Genomic DNA, 17,632 nt, shown 5'->3' on the forward strand with positions numbered 1-17,632 from the left:
GCTCAGCATCTGCTGAGAGCTGGCAGAGCCTCGCCAAGTGCCTCAACCTCATAGGCCAAGGATGTCTTCACAGGCATTGTGCCACCACCACGAGTGGCAGCACTTCCAAACTTCAGGTCACGAATTCCTGGCTCTTTATGTTTGGGGCTGCTGTTTCAAAAGACAAGGAAGAACCGATACCATCACTGTGTTCTGACGCTGAGCACTTCACTTGTGATAGAGCAGCTGGTGGTTTAATTGCCCACTTAGTTCAAAGTGTGGCACTTTTGAGTCCAATTCTAGAATTTGTTATTGCTATAGTTGTACCTCAAGGAAGAGTCTTCCTCTGATCTGGATTCATCAGGATCTCTGCTTAATCACCTCTGTAAGCATCTGGCTTGTCTCTGAAGAAGACCAGTGCTCCGCAGACCCGTCCTTGTGTTCCCCTTTCAGCTTTGCGCTGAGGAGTTACACAGCTTTAGCTGCTCCTGGTCTACTAAGAGACATGAGGTTAACTCCTGGCTCTGTGGTTGTTGGTAGGTGTGGAGGGCAGTGAAGGGTGGAGCTCCACACATCATTGTGGGTATGCCCTCCATCCCAGGCCTCATGGCTTCGCACATCTTTGAAGCTTCATTTTGGTAGGGACACCGATCCAGTGAGGTCTGTGGTGTGCATTTTTGGATTGGTGTGCAAGTCAATGCCCTGCATGGGAATGAGGGTGTGGGAGATGACAAGGAAGATGAGAGGAAAGTGCCCGTGTGTGCAGAACCCTGTGCAGGGTTGTAATTGGTGATCCCAAAGGGCAAACACAGCAGACACGGCAGGGATATTCACACAAGGATGCTTCCAGATTAAAGTGCCCTGCTCTAAAGTTTCCCTCATGGGCAGCAGATTAATTACCCTACAACACCTTTAGAGTGATGGATGCTTGGTCCTGTGGCCCCAACACAGAAGTTCTGCCTGTAGGGATAAGGGAGCTCTTTTGCTGCCCTTGGTACTCTGAGGTTGCTGGGAGCTGGTTCAGCCAGCTGTGTAACTCCCAAAGGAGGGAGGGGTGTAATTCCTGAGGTGGCTTGAGGGATGCAGGGAAGCTTCCCACAGCAGGGAGCCTTCTCCTCTGGCAGGTATCCATGTCCTTTAATGCTCTCTTGTACTCCTAATTCTCCACTGAGGTGTAGAAGAGAATCACACCACCATCAAAGTTGGTGCCTGTACCTCTGCAGGTCTCAGGGGCCTCTGTACTGGTTGCTGTTTTGCCCAAAGCAATGGGACCTCCTGTGCTAAACCATGAGCTCTTGTGTTCTGACCCAGAAGTGCAGTGCTCAGCTGTGCTGAGGAAAGCTCAGGAAAATCCAGCCTCCATCAAGGAGACCAACAGCTGTGGAATCCACCCACCCTGCCAAGCCCTCTGGGAGCATCTGGGGTTTGACCACTGCTATAATGAATAAATGTTGTACAAATGTAGTACCGTGTCCTTGTTGGGGGGGTGAGAGATAAAGCTGTGCCTGGGTGAGAGTCTCAGGTCATCTTTGAAGACTAGAGAGCAAGGTAATCAATTACCACAAGCCTGCCCGCAGGCCTTCAGCAAATCTGGCTCCTTGCCATAGCAGAAATAATGGCAATGTCCTTTGCCAGGTAATTTTCCAAATGATTATTTTAAATAATATGTTGCCGTGATCCAGCAAAAGAGTTTGGAGATTTATGAGAGCGTTTGTCTCCGAGAGGAAGAGCAGCCGTGAACTCTGCGGGCTGGCAGCGAGCAGCACGGGGCAAGTGGCACATAAAACACTCGAGTGTCTCCTTGCTCAGGTCCACTCTGTGTCTGGAGATACAGGAGGCAGGGACACAGATCTGATCCCTCAGCACTGGCTGCCAGCATCCCAGGTCACCAGGCAGATGGTGCTGGAGCTGCTCTGAGCTGGGAGGACGCATGGGGGGTGGTGGTGATGGATTGCTCCTCTGCCTTCCCGGGGCAGCTCTGCTCAAAAGGCAAAGGATGTTTGTTGGTCCTGGATCCATTGCCCCTTCCTGTGCTAAAAGCTGAGACAAAGCCCTGTTTTAACAGCCTGCCTTGGAAATAAAGATTGTGGCATTGTGTAGAAACCAATCCAACAAGTCTTGGAGAACATGTTCTCATGGGTGCTTACTCTGGCCACGTGCCTGCTTTCAATTTATTTATTTATTTTATTTTTTAAGGCAGAATTAGGATATCTTAGTCTAAGGGTTTTTTTTTGTCATTTCTTTCCTGTTGTTGGATTTTGGAGTGAAGGGGGGAAATGTGCAGTTGCTTCAGGACTGACGGCATGACCATCCTATGAACAAGTAGTTTGGCTCTTCTTCCTATTAACTGGGACCCTGAGCAACTGGGTCTAGTGGGGTGTCCCTGCCCATGGCAGGCACATTGGAACTGGACAACCTTCAAGGTTTCTTCCAAGCCAAACCATTCTATGATTAAATAGCCTGTGATGACTTTGTCAGTGTTGAGGAGGTGCTTGTAGTGGGATTTGGCAGATGGTACTGCCAGGGTGGAGTCAGTGAAAGGAGCCTCAGTGAAGCTAAGAATGTGTCCTGTTGTTTAGGAAGGGAAAATAGCACATCCTGACAGAAACATATGGCCAAAATGTGCATGTCCTCATCATCATAATGACATTTTCTCTCTTTTTCTCCCTCCAGGTTACCTTGCACCCCGAAACCTTCCCAGTGCAGGCTTCTTCCCGTTCCTGCAGACGGTGCTGTGTGATTCCGATGCCAGGTGTAAAGGCACACCATACACACCAGAAGATCTGCTGCCAAGGCTTAATGACATCTCAGTCCTCAGACTGTAAGGGAATCTGAATATTTCCAGGTGTTAGGAGCTGTAAAACAAAGCCTGTTTTGAGGGGGAGGGAGCATCCATGCATGTCTGTGTGTATGTACAAATTTATCAACAGATATACCTCAACTACCTGTTTTAACAGATGTCTTTACACTTAGAAAACAGAATATCAGCTGCAACTGGACACTTCAGAAATAATCACATTAGGGACAGCTCTCAGGAACATGTCCACTGATTCAGGCTTGAATCTTCTACTGAAGGGAATTTTGCTCCCTGAGAAAAACTCTTCAGCTCACCCAGATCAAAGCAAAGGAACATGTTTTTGCATGACTGTGGGTCAGGTCAGAGATAAGACTTGCCCCGAGAGCAGCCCAGAATGTTGCTCTTCCACTGGAAGGGATCAGTTCAGGATGCTTTGTGTGGAAGTTTGGGTGTTTGTTCTGGAGCAACTCCTCTTTGAGCAGGTCCTCCACGTGCCAGCCAGAATGGGTGTCCTCCCTGTAGGCCATCAAACGTGCTGGGAAACACATGAAAATGCTGAAGCAATCTTTGCCCATGAAAGCACAGATATTTGCAGCATGGAGCTGGCTGGGCATGTTTTGTTGGAATGTCCATTTGCTGAAATGGAAATGTTCAGTGGGACCATTTCAATTCTCAATGTTCCAGCTGAAGTCAAGTAGCATTTGCTTTGAGGCATGCCAGCCAGGGTGACTTCTTCATCTTGGCTGCCAAGTTCTGACAGACCCTTGGGAAACATGCCACACGGAGGCCTGGCTGGTTCATGGAGAGCTAAAAATCTGGGCATCTCACAATGGCCCTGGTTACTCATCTTTGCTTTCAGGTGAGAAGCTGCTCCATAGTCAGAGTCTCAAAATCCCCTTTGGCCAGAGCTTGAGAGTCTGAAGAGCTAGAATAGGCCCCAGCAGAGAGCACATCTGTCAGTCTTGGGGTTGGTGGCTCCTTAAGGATCCTCCTTAGTGCAGAGGGAATAATTTCCCAGGTGAATTCAGTGGTCAGAATCTCTCCATGAATGGGAAGGATGATTAAGGATGTGGGCAACTGAAGTTGCACAAGGTGAATCCTAATCAAATTCAAGGTCATGCAGCAGAAGAGAGGAGGGAAGGCAAAGCCACATGGAGACTGGATGCCTGGATTCTCAGCTCTGTTCCTCAGTGTCATTGTTTTTCCCTGGGCATGTTAAACAATGGTTCATTTGGGGTATTGAAATGAAGAAATAGGAGCTTCTAGTGCCAAAGCTGGAGGTCTTCCATGGGTTTGAATAGCTACAAATCCTCCTTGCTTTCTGCTTTTGGTTTCTGAAAAGCTGTTTCGGAAATAAGTGGTTTTTCCTGCCAAATGAAAACCAAAGGATTTGGCCAAATTTTATATCAAGAACATGAGTTATTAACAAGCATCTTGACCATTCTTGATGCTCGAGGTTGTCTGTGGGAAGTATCATCATAGATATGTGGCCATACCACCCCTTGCATGGTCAGTGTCAGCCTTGGTGTGTTCTACAAGGAAAAACACCAACTATTAAGTAGCCACAACAAAACTAGCAGGATGCAGCAGAGTCTGAAACCTCAGGAAAAGATTCCTTGGGAAGGGGAAGGCTCCAGATGAATAGGTGCAGCTCTGCCTCAGGGGTGCAGGGTCCCCTTTGGTGAGTTTGTCACAAAGTGTTTGAGCTGTGGCCCTTCACTACCTGGATATATTGTTTTGTAATATTCAGTTAATCCAGGTTGCTTTTCTTTGTCCTCTCCCATTGTGCAATTCACTGAAGCTCTTGTTAAGCTGTTTTATAACTTGCCCTAAAACTATGTATAACCAGAGGTCAGCAGAGAAAATGAGAAAGGTTCTCCCCTTTGATTCTGATCCTTAGAGGCATTTACCAAGGTGTGCATGGTAAGATTGCTTGAAATTTCTCTTAATAAAAGGGAACCAAGTCCAAAAATCAAGCTCAGCAACCTTTTCTCCTGTAGTGGAATGTATGGGAAGGATGAGTACGGTCCTGTTGTCTGGAAGGATTTCTTGGTAAGGCCATGCACTTTATAGCCATGGAGTTCTGTACTTTGGCTTCCCCAAGATACGTGCCAGGCCTCCAGAAGGAACCAGGCTTTTGCATAACCCAGATTTCAACACACCTGCCATGAAATCCAACCATTGACACATTCTGAGTTAAAGCAGTAAGTTAATAATAAGAAATTCTGGCAATTGTTACAGGTGTCTCTTCTTTTTTTCCTTTTTCCTTCTTTTCTTTTTTCCCCCAGCAAGCGCAGGAGCTCATCCAGTGTAGCCAAGGACAGGCAGCCATCACCATGGAGTGCAGAGGTTCCTGACAGCAGGAATGCTTCACTGGGTAGGTTACTCACTGCTTTAGGAAGTTTTGCTCTTTGAAGGCTGATCTTTTGAAGATCTCTGGACAGAGCTGCAATTCTTAGAGCACTGCTGAAATTATTTATGCATTTCATAGAGGCACGTGACCATGGCCATGACATTACTGTCGATTCTTGGGAACAAATACAAGTAGCTGTAGAGAGGAGTTTGGAATTTGGCCAAGAAGCCAGGATTAAATGGTTGTGTTTCACAGGAGCAATGCAAGATCACAGATTGATTGGACATTAATTAGAGACCTGGCTATTTATGGAATATTGCCCTTTTACTACCCACAAATTCTCCATAAACAGCTTATGATTTTTTTTTTTCAAAAGGGTTTTTATCCACGGTTATCCAGCAAATAAGTTGTCTTCTGTGCCAGAGTGGATATTTATTGTTGGTGATGTTCTCCTCTGATGTGACTCTCTTTCCTGAAGGAACTTTCAGTCTGAAAGTTTCCATAAAATCATTACAATTATTATTTATTGATGGTAATGGCTGGTACAATCTGCAAGCCATCATGATGGATAGTCCTTTCTGCAGGGAGCTCACGATGAAATGAATGATTACAGATTTGCATTTTCCTGTTCTGCTCCAGCCATTCACTGTTCCAATTAGCATTCCTGCCAGCACCCTCTGTGGTGCACAGACAGAAAAATGCAGAATGCAAAAGGGACCAAGTGCAGAGGCGTGGGGAGGGGAAAAGTAAATCAATGAACAGTTATGGGAGCTATTGACTCATGCTTGTGGTGAGGGAGGAACTCAGTTCTACATTTTATTTTAAAAAAAAATTTAAATGATAGGTCATGGCCCCATATAAAAAATTAAGTGTCATCCAGAATTTAATTATATCAGAAAAAAACCTAAAGTATTTACAGGTTGCCATTGGCTGTACCTTTGGAAACAGATTGATAATGCTGTAGGTAGCTGTCCTGTGTCCTGGTTTTATATAGCAAAGAGGTTTTAAAAGCCATAAGTAAAATACAGTGTTTCGAACTGTTATTGCAGCATTTGGGGATTTGGTATCTCATGGAGAAAAAAACCTTCAGAATGTTTCATCACCATCCAACTTGACTTCCAGCACCCACACGTTCAACAAGATCTTCACTTTTGAGAAGGTAAGTCTATATTTGCATAATAGCTGAGCATGAACATTTATGTATCCTCATATTTAAAGAATTAGAAGCTCACAGTACCAACACACAGCTTTTGTTATTTTAGGATCTCCCCTATTATGTGAATGAGCTTGATTTTGGAAACACAGTGATTGTGGGTGGATTTTTAAGCTTTGTGGTGAGATTTTTATCCTCTAGGCAGAAATCAGGCAAACCTTGAGACATAATACCATGAAATACAAAATATAGTCACACACAAGAAATACCCTGAGATACTTTGTTCAGAACTTGTGCGAGTTAAGATGTTTGCAGTATATTTTATTTCTTATGAAATTAAAGATGTGATACAGGCTTTGACATTCAAGTATTTATTTGCCCATGATAGTCCTGCAGTGGCATCAGAGGCACTGTGTGTTTATTGTATGGGCATTTAATACTTATAGAATCTATTCCTTTCTAATAGAAATTTGTTACGATGTAGTGGACAATGCTTTTGTGGTTTGGTGTCAAGGCCTACAAACCCTTTTGCACACATTTCTCTTTGTAATAGATGAGGAATTTGAAGGGTTTTACTGATGTTGTTCAGCTGTTAGAATTCTGTCTACGCCGTAACCACAATGCTTTTCAGATGTCACTGCTGTCCCTTAAGAAAAGTCTCCTGGCTGCATTTAGCACCATCCCAGATACAGTGTTGCTTTACAGCCACCCTAAACTTGTTGTTCTTTCAGAACCAGCCCCAATACTCCACTGCGGGGAACCTCAGGGCCCTGCTGTGCCAGGTCTTGTCGCGGTACCTGGCACATCCCGGTGCCACGGGAGGGAGCATGGCAGCCAATATCCACCACACCTTCTGCTTCACCAACTCCTCCCTTCTGGAGTCCTTTGCCCAAGAGTTCAGGACCCAGCTCTCCCAGGTGAGTGCCTGGGACCTTCCCTGGGGGCTGCAGCTGGGAGCTGTGGCAGTTCAAACCCATCAGGCAGGGTTTGGAGCTACAGCAGGGCCCCTCGTGCGCAGGAGTTGCTCATCTCTGTACCCAAGTGCAAGTAGGGCACAGTGAGGCTGAGTTAATTCTTGTGCTCCAAGCTGAGTACGTGGCTTGGAAAGCCAAGGGTCATCCAGCCATCAGCTCATGGCTACTAAGGGTTCTCACCATGCCTGGGCCTTGCTTTTCCTCTTTTTTTGCCCCCCTGCAGTGGCAGGTCAATAGAACAGCATGAGGATGTGGTGTAAATAAGAATGTTTAAACCTTGGGAAGGCAATAAATTTAATTGTGTATTACCTCAGCAGTAACACTTCATCCAGTGACTCCTGCATCTCATCCAACAATTCATGATTGAAGCAGTACTTGTCTTTGGGAAAGCAATATAATTAAAGCAAATTAATCCTTTAAAGATAAAGCCTTCTTTTTTTTTTTTTTTTTTTTTTTTCTTTGCCAAGGTTAGGATTGATATTAATTTTCTTGTATTCCTAGTCTTTGGGCTCTTTAGGACATTGTGAATCGTAGGGCTTGTCTGAACAGGGAATTTATTGTACAACCTGGAGTGTGAAGGTAAAACACAGTCACACTCTCAGTTATTGCCTGTCCTTTGAATGTATTGTTTGCAGACTTGCATGCAAGTGCAGTGCCAGCTGAAAAATATAAAAGGACCCCCCAGCGGCAAGGCTTCTGGTTATTAAATAATTTCTTCTGGTTCTTAAATAATTTCTTACATTTTTATTTGTTAAGGTGCAGCACAACGCAGAGTACCAGGAGACCTTCGTCAATGAAATGGTCTCATTTCTGACACTCGTCTCCCAAGTGCAGAATGACACCTCTTTGTGGCACCTGCTTTTGCTGGCCCCAGATGTGTTTCAGGACAACATGCAGCTGCGAGACATAATTGATTTCCTTCAGAATCCAAGCAGGTAAAACAGAGAAACTGGCAGGAGAAGCAGGGTTTGTGTACTGACCTCTAAGGACATCACCTATCCTCTTGAAAGAAGGGTGTTACCTTAAAAGCATGATTTGTTTGGGGAATGATGCAGCTCCATGCTAATCTGACTCTAAAGGTGTCTGTGGACTGTGAGCAGTGTGTTGTTTTTCAGTGACTCTTGTGTCATCTTTTAATGGGAACTTGATATAAACTCCTGAGTTTTCTCCCAGCCTGTGTAGAGGCACTGTCATGCCCTTGTGCAGATAGAAAAGCTGGTGAGTCACAGGCACTGCCTTTGGTGGAAGAAAACCCCTCCTGGCTGGATAAAGAAAGCAGCCGGCTGCTTCTTTCCAGAAAAGCACAGAGCCAAGTTCAGGTTGCTTTGGAGCACCTCAAGCACTTGTAGGGGAGCCATAATGTTGTTTTTTAAAACTGATTACCCAATCTACTGCTGGGTTAATCTTTCAAGACTGGTCTCAAGAAAGCAGAGAAGAGAGGGAGCCTGATTTTCTTCCATATGGGCTTTAACATGTCTGACATGCAGAAGAAAGTGCCAGTTATATATCTGCTCAGTGGTTATATGAAAAACAGAGCTGGCTTAACTGCATTGTTTAACTGTACTGAAATATTTGATGCGGTTTGCACCTAAGGCAATACAAATTTCTAGATTGGGCTTAGCCTTGAAATCCCTTTCCTGGGCTGTAGTTTGGTTAAACTCTTCCTGATCTCCAGAAGACCTGAGTTACTCAAAATTAAGGGACTCTGTTCCAAATCATCTTCTGGATGTGTGACTGACCCTGCTATAAAATATTCTGGATAGTCCACTTGTTACAGTACATGGAGGACACCAAGAAATTGAGTGTCTTCAGACTGCTTTTTGTTTTTTATCTTGCATACATGAGCAGTTGGGTTAAGAAGCCAAAAGAAGTTGTAGAAGCTTTGCCTCTTTGATTGCATGCAGGCTTAGAGGGACTCACTTTTGATCACTGGTGTGTTGCTGTGGCACTTAGAAACCTGTACATTTAATATCAAGGTAATTTTCCATGCTGCATTGTGAGACCCATGTGTAAGCTGTAATGTCCTTATCCTTAAAGAGTCAGCAGCAGTGTGGCAAGAATTGTAATTTTATTCAGAAGTGTTTTGTTCATGCTGCTGTTTCAGTCACAGGATTATTACATTTGTTTGTGTTTACTGGCTTGCAGAACCCAGCCTGAGAACCAGCCCTGTTGGAGTACCCAGGGAGAATTAATATTTACTGTGCTGCTCTGCTTTGCTCTCCAGCTGCAGAGCTGGGGGAAGTTATCATAGGCACGACAAAGAGGCACATAGAATTTCATCACCAGAACTGTGCAGTGCTTTTATGCCTGGCATCTGGCACTGTAAATGCATGAGTAAAGAGTTATTGCAAAGAGATTGCACAAATAGTACTTTTAATGATGCTTACAATAGCACATCTCAGTGAGCCTGGCCATGTCTCTTACTCAGGCAGGACTGAACTGCTAAAGAAATGCTGTACAGGGTGTTTTTTTTGTGGTAGAAATATGAAGGTATAGAAGAAAAGAACTTTTGCTCATTGTTGCATCTGTATGAACCAAGTGATAAATACCACCAGTGTGAAACAGTAACTTCCAAGTCATGAATCTTATAGAAAGTTTATCAGCAAATTTTAATACTCACAAAAACCTGGCTTGCAGACTGATTTCACAAATGTTCCTGTTTGTGCTGTAAGATAGTTTTTCAGCTGAACACATAAGCTGAGCTTTTTCACCACAGCCAAAGTCTGCAGAAACCCTACAAGACTGAAATAAAAGGGCAGCAGCATCACTTGTTTCCATGTTTGCTGCCTTCTGATCTGCGTGATATGCATCCATTTTTGGGAAGCCTGTGCCTGCCTCCTCCTTGGCTCTGCCATTGCTCAGCTAAATATGTCATTTATAACTGGGTTTCTTCCCCTCTAAGACTCTTACAAGCACATCTGCAGAATAAAAATGATGAGCACCAAGCCCACGAAGCCTGCATGGAGACATTATGTTAAATTAGGAGAGAAGAGATCCCCGGTGCTCTATTCTCAGTAGCAGTCTGTTCCCACAGATCAGTATGTATTTATTCATGCCACTGAGATCAGCCCAGCCAGGTTCTTTGTGTATCACCTGCAGTACTTGAGGCAGGTGAGAGAGAGATGGTGCATTTCAGTGACCCCACAGCTACAGTGAAGGCTGCTCTTTATACAGGAGAAGTAAAAGGGACTAATAATCACAGTGAAGTTTTCAGTAACCTGCACACCTGAGCAGGCAGTCCTTTAAATTAGTTCCTCTGTGATACAATATGCCTGATTATCAGCTTGTTCCTTCCTAAGACTGAGAAACATTCCTTGCTTCCCTGTCAGCCCAACTATTACAGCACAAAAAAGGAAAGAAGGAGAATTGGAAATGGCAACAGTTATTTGTGATTGCTTCTTCCTTCCACAGATGTTTTCCCCCCTGGGATCCCTGCTCTCCCTGGAGCCTTGTCTTCTTGGTTCTTGGGGTTTTTTAGGAGAAAATTCCCCTGCAGCAGTGAATCACGTGGCTGGTGTGTCACCTGGGTGTTTTCTGAGACCTGCTGGCTGGATTTTAGTGCCCTGTAGATTTTACATAACTCTCTGAAAAAGTGCACCTAATGAGTGCCACACGTGTGTTTGTGCTAATACACCACCATGGCTTTCCCATCAAAGCCCCATGTGTTTGTATCTTGTGCATGATCAAACAAATAATTAAAAATAGGGATGATGTCCTGTCTGTCCAACATTTTAAGAATGATAGGCTGTGTTCCAGCTGTTTCCTAATAGAGCATTCCCATTAGAGCACATAAACCTGTAACCACAATTTATTTTCCTTTTTTCCCCGCCCTTCAGTGTTGTGCTGGCAGCTCAGAATGTCTCTGCTTCTCTTGTGGGCGATGATAGATTCAAAACTGTTCAGAATGAGGTTACAGATTCTCCACATTCCCTGAACTGCTTGGAGCAAGGTAAGACTTCTCCATTGAGTCATATCTCTGCTGAAAACCTGTGGTGCTGAGAAGAAGCAAACTGCAGGCTAATAAGTAACCATACAGATTGCAGAGTGTTCAGGGCTCAGCATAATGGGTTCTTCCTTCAGCTTTTTACAAATGCAAATAAAATGCCTCATTTCAAATGGAAAAGTAAAAAGGCTTGGGTTTGTCAGTAGACAGTGAATTAACATGAGTTTGCAGCCTCAGTGGAAACGGGGACCAGTAATGTTTTACCTTGATTTGTGTTTTTTGGGAGGGCTGATGTCCAAATCTGCCTCTGGTTGTGGACTCTGTCTAATGCAGCTTGGTGCAGCAAGGCAGGGGCTGGGGCTGGGCTGCACAATGAGCTGTTCACATCCAGATGAGCCATTCCTTCAAATCCCTGTCCCTTCCAGCAGAGATATCCCCCTCTAACTAGGGATCTGGGAACAGGCAAGGGAAAGGAACTTAATGCTACAAGGGACAGATGGGGATTGCAGTCCCTTCTCTACTTGTTTTGTGGAGATTGTGGAAGTTGAGGTGGGTAAAAAGAAAGATGAGGTGTGCAAGAAGGGAAGACATGGAAAGTGCCTGGTGAGAGGATTGGACACATGGGGATATCAAGGTGAGTGCAAATGGCTGTGGGAGACATAAATGATGCTGCAGACAAAGCTTATGTGTGTGCAGTAAAAAAGTAACCCTAAATGAAGGAAAAGGTACCATAATAAATACTTGGCCACCTTACTCTGCATTACTGACAGCAAAGTGCTCCTAAAGCAGAAGAAGACTTTTGTTAGCATCCAGATCCCAGGAGCACTGAATTGTTCCTGAATGATTTCAGCACAGAAAGTCACTTCTAGGATGCCATCCTCACTTCCCTGGAAAGGCCAGGAAGAGTTACACCCCAAAAGAACACTCAGATTTGTAACCAGGATATTGTGGCTTGGGGTAGGAGCCTAACTTCATATGTGAATCTGAATAGATTTGCCATTATAGCACTTCTCAGGTTCCAGACTTACGTGATCTTTTCTAATATGCTCTTCACATTTTTATTGTAGATAAAGAAAGAAGTTGGGTGACCAGATCTATTTGTAATTCCTTTGCTCACTGGAAAGACAATCACACTTTAGTATCTGAATTGGAGGAAGTTCTAAGGTGAGACATTAGCTAAAGGGATATTACTAACAGTGTAATTCAAATCTATGATCTTTGCTCTAAATCACCTTACATTTCCACTTGCATTGATTTCATATTCACTAAAACACTTTTTTGTTCCCCTCCAGAAAAATAAAGTCACCAGAGATTGGTGGAAAGCACTCCAAGAGGTCCATTAATTCAGATGATTTAGAAGCCATACAGAAGCATCTACATCGTTTAAAAGGCTTTGAGGAAAAAAGGAATAGAAGTGAATTAAAAAGCTTAAATCTATTCAGAAATTTGAAGAATGAAACATTACAGAAATTGTATGCATTTCTTGAACTGGGAATGAATCCATATCATGATTATACATTAAAGGAACCATATAATAAGGAAATAATTGATGAAATCTATAACTTCACATCACTGCAATTACAGAGTGACTTTAATGGGACTTCCATTTTCAATACAATGACCCAGTGGAAAGAAATTCAGAGGGCCTTAAAATTAGCTACAGTGCTTTGGAATCCAGCTCTCCTAAGTAATTCCAATTTTAGTACATTGAAAATTAAGGATGCTCTCAAAACGTTCTCCACAAACATGCCATCACTTCTGGAAGGTCTCAGAGACCGTTTGAGTGGATTGCAAGAAATCCCACCTGTGTTTTCTGATGACCTGCTTGAGCCCGACTCCTACAGAAACTTCCCAGAGCAGCTCCTAGCTCTTGAGAAGATGTTTTTTAGAATGATAGGCACAAATGTAGGTTATCAGTACATCCTGCTGCCTGTGTTTGAGCTGATGAGGGCTGTAGAGAAGTCCATGGGTGAGGCCTGGTGGGATGAGTTGAATGTCTACTGGCGCATTGGGGAGAAGCTGAGGTCCATGAGGTGGAATAACACAGCCATCGTCGCCTATGGGCAGTTTTTGGAGGTGTTAAACAGCCATTTGCAAAAGCTGAATAATAAATCAAGTGGTGTCTTCAATGAAGAGTTGGAACAGCTGTCAGAATTCATAACAGCTGTGTTTAAAGAGTTTGGGGGAAGCTCTGGAGTAGCCAATATCTCACAAGTCACTCAAGACATCCAAAAGACATTGTACATCTTAAAAGACTTACAGCTGAATTATAATGTCAGTACATTAAAATCTATAGATCTTTTCTTTAATTTTAACAATAAAACCCTGGAGAGCTTGTCTGAACTTCTGAGAACAGGAATGAAAATCCTTCATTATACAAGTGCCAATGAAGATTCCAGTGATGACATAATTAACCCTATTTATAATTTAACACATCTTCTACTGCAAGAGTTCAGCCAGTCTCCCTCACAGCACAATAGCTCACTACAAGCAAAAATCTGGGAGTTCCTTCATTTAGCCTTGGATCCTTTCCTTGAGCACAGCAGCAATGGCTATAGGATACTCCAGAATTGCTCCTTTGAAGATCTGCTCAATGTAGGCCTTGAGGTGCTGTTTGAAAATGCCACTCTAAGGGAGTCCTCAGCCAGGAGCCCCTGCAAGCCCCTCCTGGATTCCTTGGGTGTGGAGAGTGGGACAGGGAGCAATGACACCTTTACCAGGGTGTTCCAGCTGGCCATAAGCAACCTGAAACTGTCCCCAGAGTTTGCTGCTGCCTACAACAACAGCAGGGAGAGCTTCTTCAAGGAGCTGTCATGCCTCACCCGAGCTCTGCGTTTGTCTCTGAGTTTCCTTTCCAAGTTAAACCTTGTCTCCAAGCTGGGAAACTCGTGGCTCCAGGAGAAGGTGAGAGCTCTGAGTGCAGCCACGGAGGGGCTGGTACAGGGTGATGCCTCGTGCCCCATCCCAGCCCAGGATGTGGGTGATGTGTCCCCATCCCAGCTTTTGAACGTGCTCCTTCCTGCCCTGCTGAATGAAACAGTGCTGAGCTCCCTGAATTCCTCTGGCAGCTCAGCAGACTGGGATGGGCTGCCTGTGTTTTCCCACCTGTCACCACCTGCTTCCATGAGGAACAGCAGTCTCTATGAGCTGCTGCAGGTGGGCAGAGCTGCTTCCAGCCAGCCTGAGTGGGGACACTTCTCCCGGCTGTGGCATGCCACTGGCAGCCTGCTGACCTCCAAATGGAGCCTAACAGAAGTGGGTGAATATGTGGAACTCCTGCAAATTATGAAAAAAGCTCTTATCCTCGTGGACTTTGGAGTAGCTCCTGGAAAAGCATTGATGCATCAGATCTTTCATAATTCTACTGAAGCAATTAAATCCTCAGATCTGAGTGATTTGTATAGTTCATTAAAACTCTTTTTCAGTTCAACTTCTGCCACAGACAGCACACTGGACTTGGAAAGAATATTTCAAGAAATACTTCCTCTGTATGATGGGGGTAGTGAAAGACTGTTCTACTCTAATCCCCATGGAAAAGAAAACCAAGATGTTCTGACTGTGGCTGCAGTGATTTGGAATGAGATCATTTTAAACAGGACTAATTTTAATACAGAGAATGCATGGGAGGTTATCAAAATGCTTGCACTCGATGCAATCTCGCTTGAAGACATTGAAAATTATCTCAGCACAAATGAAGAAGTGTCATCATTATTTTCTGACTTCTTGTTGACCCCTGGAACTTCTGAAAATTTTGTGGAACACCTTCTGTCTCTTGAGCAGCTTCTTGGTGCCATGGCAAAGGGGAATACCAGTGATCATTATCTGCTGATCTCTTCTTTATCTATGCTAATGCAGAAACTCCCTCCTGGAAGGCAGGAAAATGAACTTGATGCTTTCTGGCACATTGCTGAAGGTCTTCAGTCACTGAACTGGAATAGTACAGACAGTCTCACTGCCCAGTCACTTCTAGACATGCTGCAAAATCTGCTAAATACAATGGAAAATGACTCCAGTCTTCCTTTCAGTAAGGAAATGAAGCAGCTGCTAAACTTTGCATCCTCCATCTTTGAGCTGTATGATGAAGATGACTCCAGGGGAAACAACATCTCCATGTACTTGCAGGCCATGCAGAGGGGTATCTTAACTTTGAAAGGCTTGCAGAAAAGCTATAACGTAAGTGAGCTGGAATCTCTCAGCCTGTTACTTGATTCTTACAGTAACTATACCCAGAGACTGATGGAAATGTGGGGAGCAGGACTGAAAGTTCTTCATGACACCAACTTAAACAAAACATTTGAGGAAAAAATGGATGTTGTCTATAATTTCTCACGTTTGCTGCTGCAGGAGTTCAGCCAGTCTCCCTCACAGCACAATAGCTCACTACAAGCAAAAATCTGGGAGTTCTTGCGATTAGCCTTGGATCCTTTCCTTGAGCACGGCAGCAATGGCTATGGGACACTCCAGAATTGCTCCTTTGAAGATCTGCTCAATGTAGGCCTTGAGGTGCTGTTTGAAAATGCCACTCTAAGGGAGTCCTCAGCCAGGAGCCCCTGCAAGCCCCTCCTGGATTCCTTGGGCGTGGAGGGTGGGACAGGGAGCAATGACACCTTTACCAGGGTGTTCCAGCTGGCCATAAGCAACCTGAAACTGTCCCCAGAGTTTGCTGCTGCCTACAACAACAGCAGGGAGAGCTTCTTCAAGGAGCTGTCGTGCCTCACCCGAGCTCTGCGTTTGTCTCTGAGTTTCCTTTCCAAGTTAAACCTTGTCTCCAAGCTGGGAAACTCGTGGCTCCAGGAGAAGGTGAGAGCTCTGAGTGCAGCCACGGAGGGGCTGGTACAGGGTGATGCCTCGTGCCCCATCCCAGCCCAGGATGTGGGTGATGTGTCCCCATCCCAGCTTTTGAACGTGCTCCTTCCAGCCCTGCTGAATGAAACAGCACTGAGCTCCTTGAATTTGTCTGACAGTGCAACAGGCTGGAATAACCTGACCACGCTCTCCAGTGTGGCACAGGATGAGCTCCACAACCTGCTGCAGAGGCTCCAGGGTGCCTTCAGCCTCACCAAAGACAGTTACTACGCAAGTGTCTGGGATGTGTTTAACAGCTTCCTCAGCACCAAAAAGAATCCAGCTGAAGGAGCTTCCCTTGCAAGGCTGATGGGAGTAGTGGCAAGTGACTCTGCCAGCAATCTGTCAGCTCTGGAAATCACAGAAGCCACCCTCTCCATTCTCGATGGTCTGAACATCTCTGGCCTGCTAAACGAATTCAATATTAATTCCAACTCAGCTTTTCTCTCCAACAAAACCAGTTTTGACAGTGTGATTGATATTGTTGCTCATCACTTCACTGTCGTGGCAGAAACCCTTTACAACAAGACCCTGCCTTGGACTCTGAGTGACCACACACTGTCCCCAGCCAGCTTGATCACACAGTGAGTTTGGGCTTTGGGTATTGTAATTCTATAGATGGGTTTTGACCACCATTCTCATTCCAGCATGAGAAGTATGGAATTTTCTTCCAGTGGAACAACCTAAGCCTGCGATCACTGTAATTTAGGACACAATGTATAATGTGGGTTAAATTGAAGAAGAGTAAACTTCTCCTTGAGCTGAACATACAGCTGAAAGTCAGACTTACAGAAAATTTTGTGTGTTGGCACGTATCAATGCACAGTGGAACAGAGTCCTGAAGGAGTCTCACCACCAGTGGTAGGCTCTTTGGAAAACCTTCCTTTGTGGGATGACTCTCTAATTTTTGATCCTCAGTCTCCCTTAGGTGTGCCTTTGCATCTATATAATGCATCCATCACATAGATGTGAACTTTTCAAGTGTGTTTTCTTATTTTGAGAGTGAATGACAGCTTTGGGAAATAACAGCAAAAAGAAGTGATGGAATAAAACTGGGGGGGTACCCACTTATGAGAGATGGCTTTCATCTGGAATTCTTATTTACTCTGCTGAGGAACAGCATCCACAGCTGACAGGTCGCTCACTAATATATACCTTGTTTTTGAGGGAGAAGCTGATTTAAATTCCCATCTTATTTTTCAGATTTCTGTTTTTAGAATTTCAAAACACCATCTTGCAGGTGACAGCAAATAACAGCTATAACCCTTACCTGATGTGTTTATTAAATTCCGAGGAAGCTGAAGACGGGGAATTGACAGGTGATCATGATTTCATTAATGCTGAGGGGCCTCAGCTGGAATGTGTTTTGCCTAATGGTGGGAAGGAATGGTGCTACATGGTTTTATCTGCTGGCAATTAACGGGAGCTGTGAGACCTGGGGAAGCCAGACTGGGGTTTTGTTTGAGTTATGTTGGGATTATGAGTTTCCATCCCAGTCTCTCCAGAAGGCACATCTCTTCTTCTCAGTGTGATGACAGGTTGCTGACACTCAGACAAAGCAATCTTACAAATAGCAACCTCTTTCTCT

General features: G+C 44.5%; 1 protein-coding gene across 1 annotated transcript in view; it reads left to right on the forward strand.

Moving 5' to 3' along the window:
• Positions 1-17,632, forward strand: part of ABCA12 (ATP binding cassette subfamily A member 12) — a 77,891-nt gene that overhangs the window by 13,263 nt on the left and 46,996 nt on the right. The window contains exons 3-11 of the mRNA XM_053982680.1: positions 2,653-2,800; positions 5,065-5,153; positions 6,179-6,288; positions 7,014-7,199; positions 8,013-8,191; positions 11,093-11,205; positions 12,267-12,363; positions 12,492-16,628; positions 17,248-17,363. Of these exons, the coding sequence (XP_053838655.1) occupies positions 2,653-2,800; positions 5,065-5,153; positions 6,179-6,288; positions 7,014-7,199; positions 8,013-8,191; positions 11,093-11,205; positions 12,267-12,363; positions 12,492-16,628; positions 17,248-17,363 (5,175 nt within the window). The remainder of the gene's footprint in view (positions 1-2,652; positions 2,801-5,064; positions 5,154-6,178; positions 6,289-7,013; positions 7,200-8,012; positions 8,192-11,092; positions 11,206-12,266; positions 12,364-12,491; positions 16,629-17,247; positions 17,364-17,632) is intronic.

Source organism: Vidua macroura, chromosome 7 (genome assembly GCF_024509145.1).
Source record: "Vidua macroura isolate BioBank_ID:100142 chromosome 7, ASM2450914v1, whole genome shotgun sequence".
Taxonomy (NCBI): Eukaryota; Metazoa; Chordata; class Aves; order Passeriformes; family Viduidae; genus Vidua; species Vidua macroura.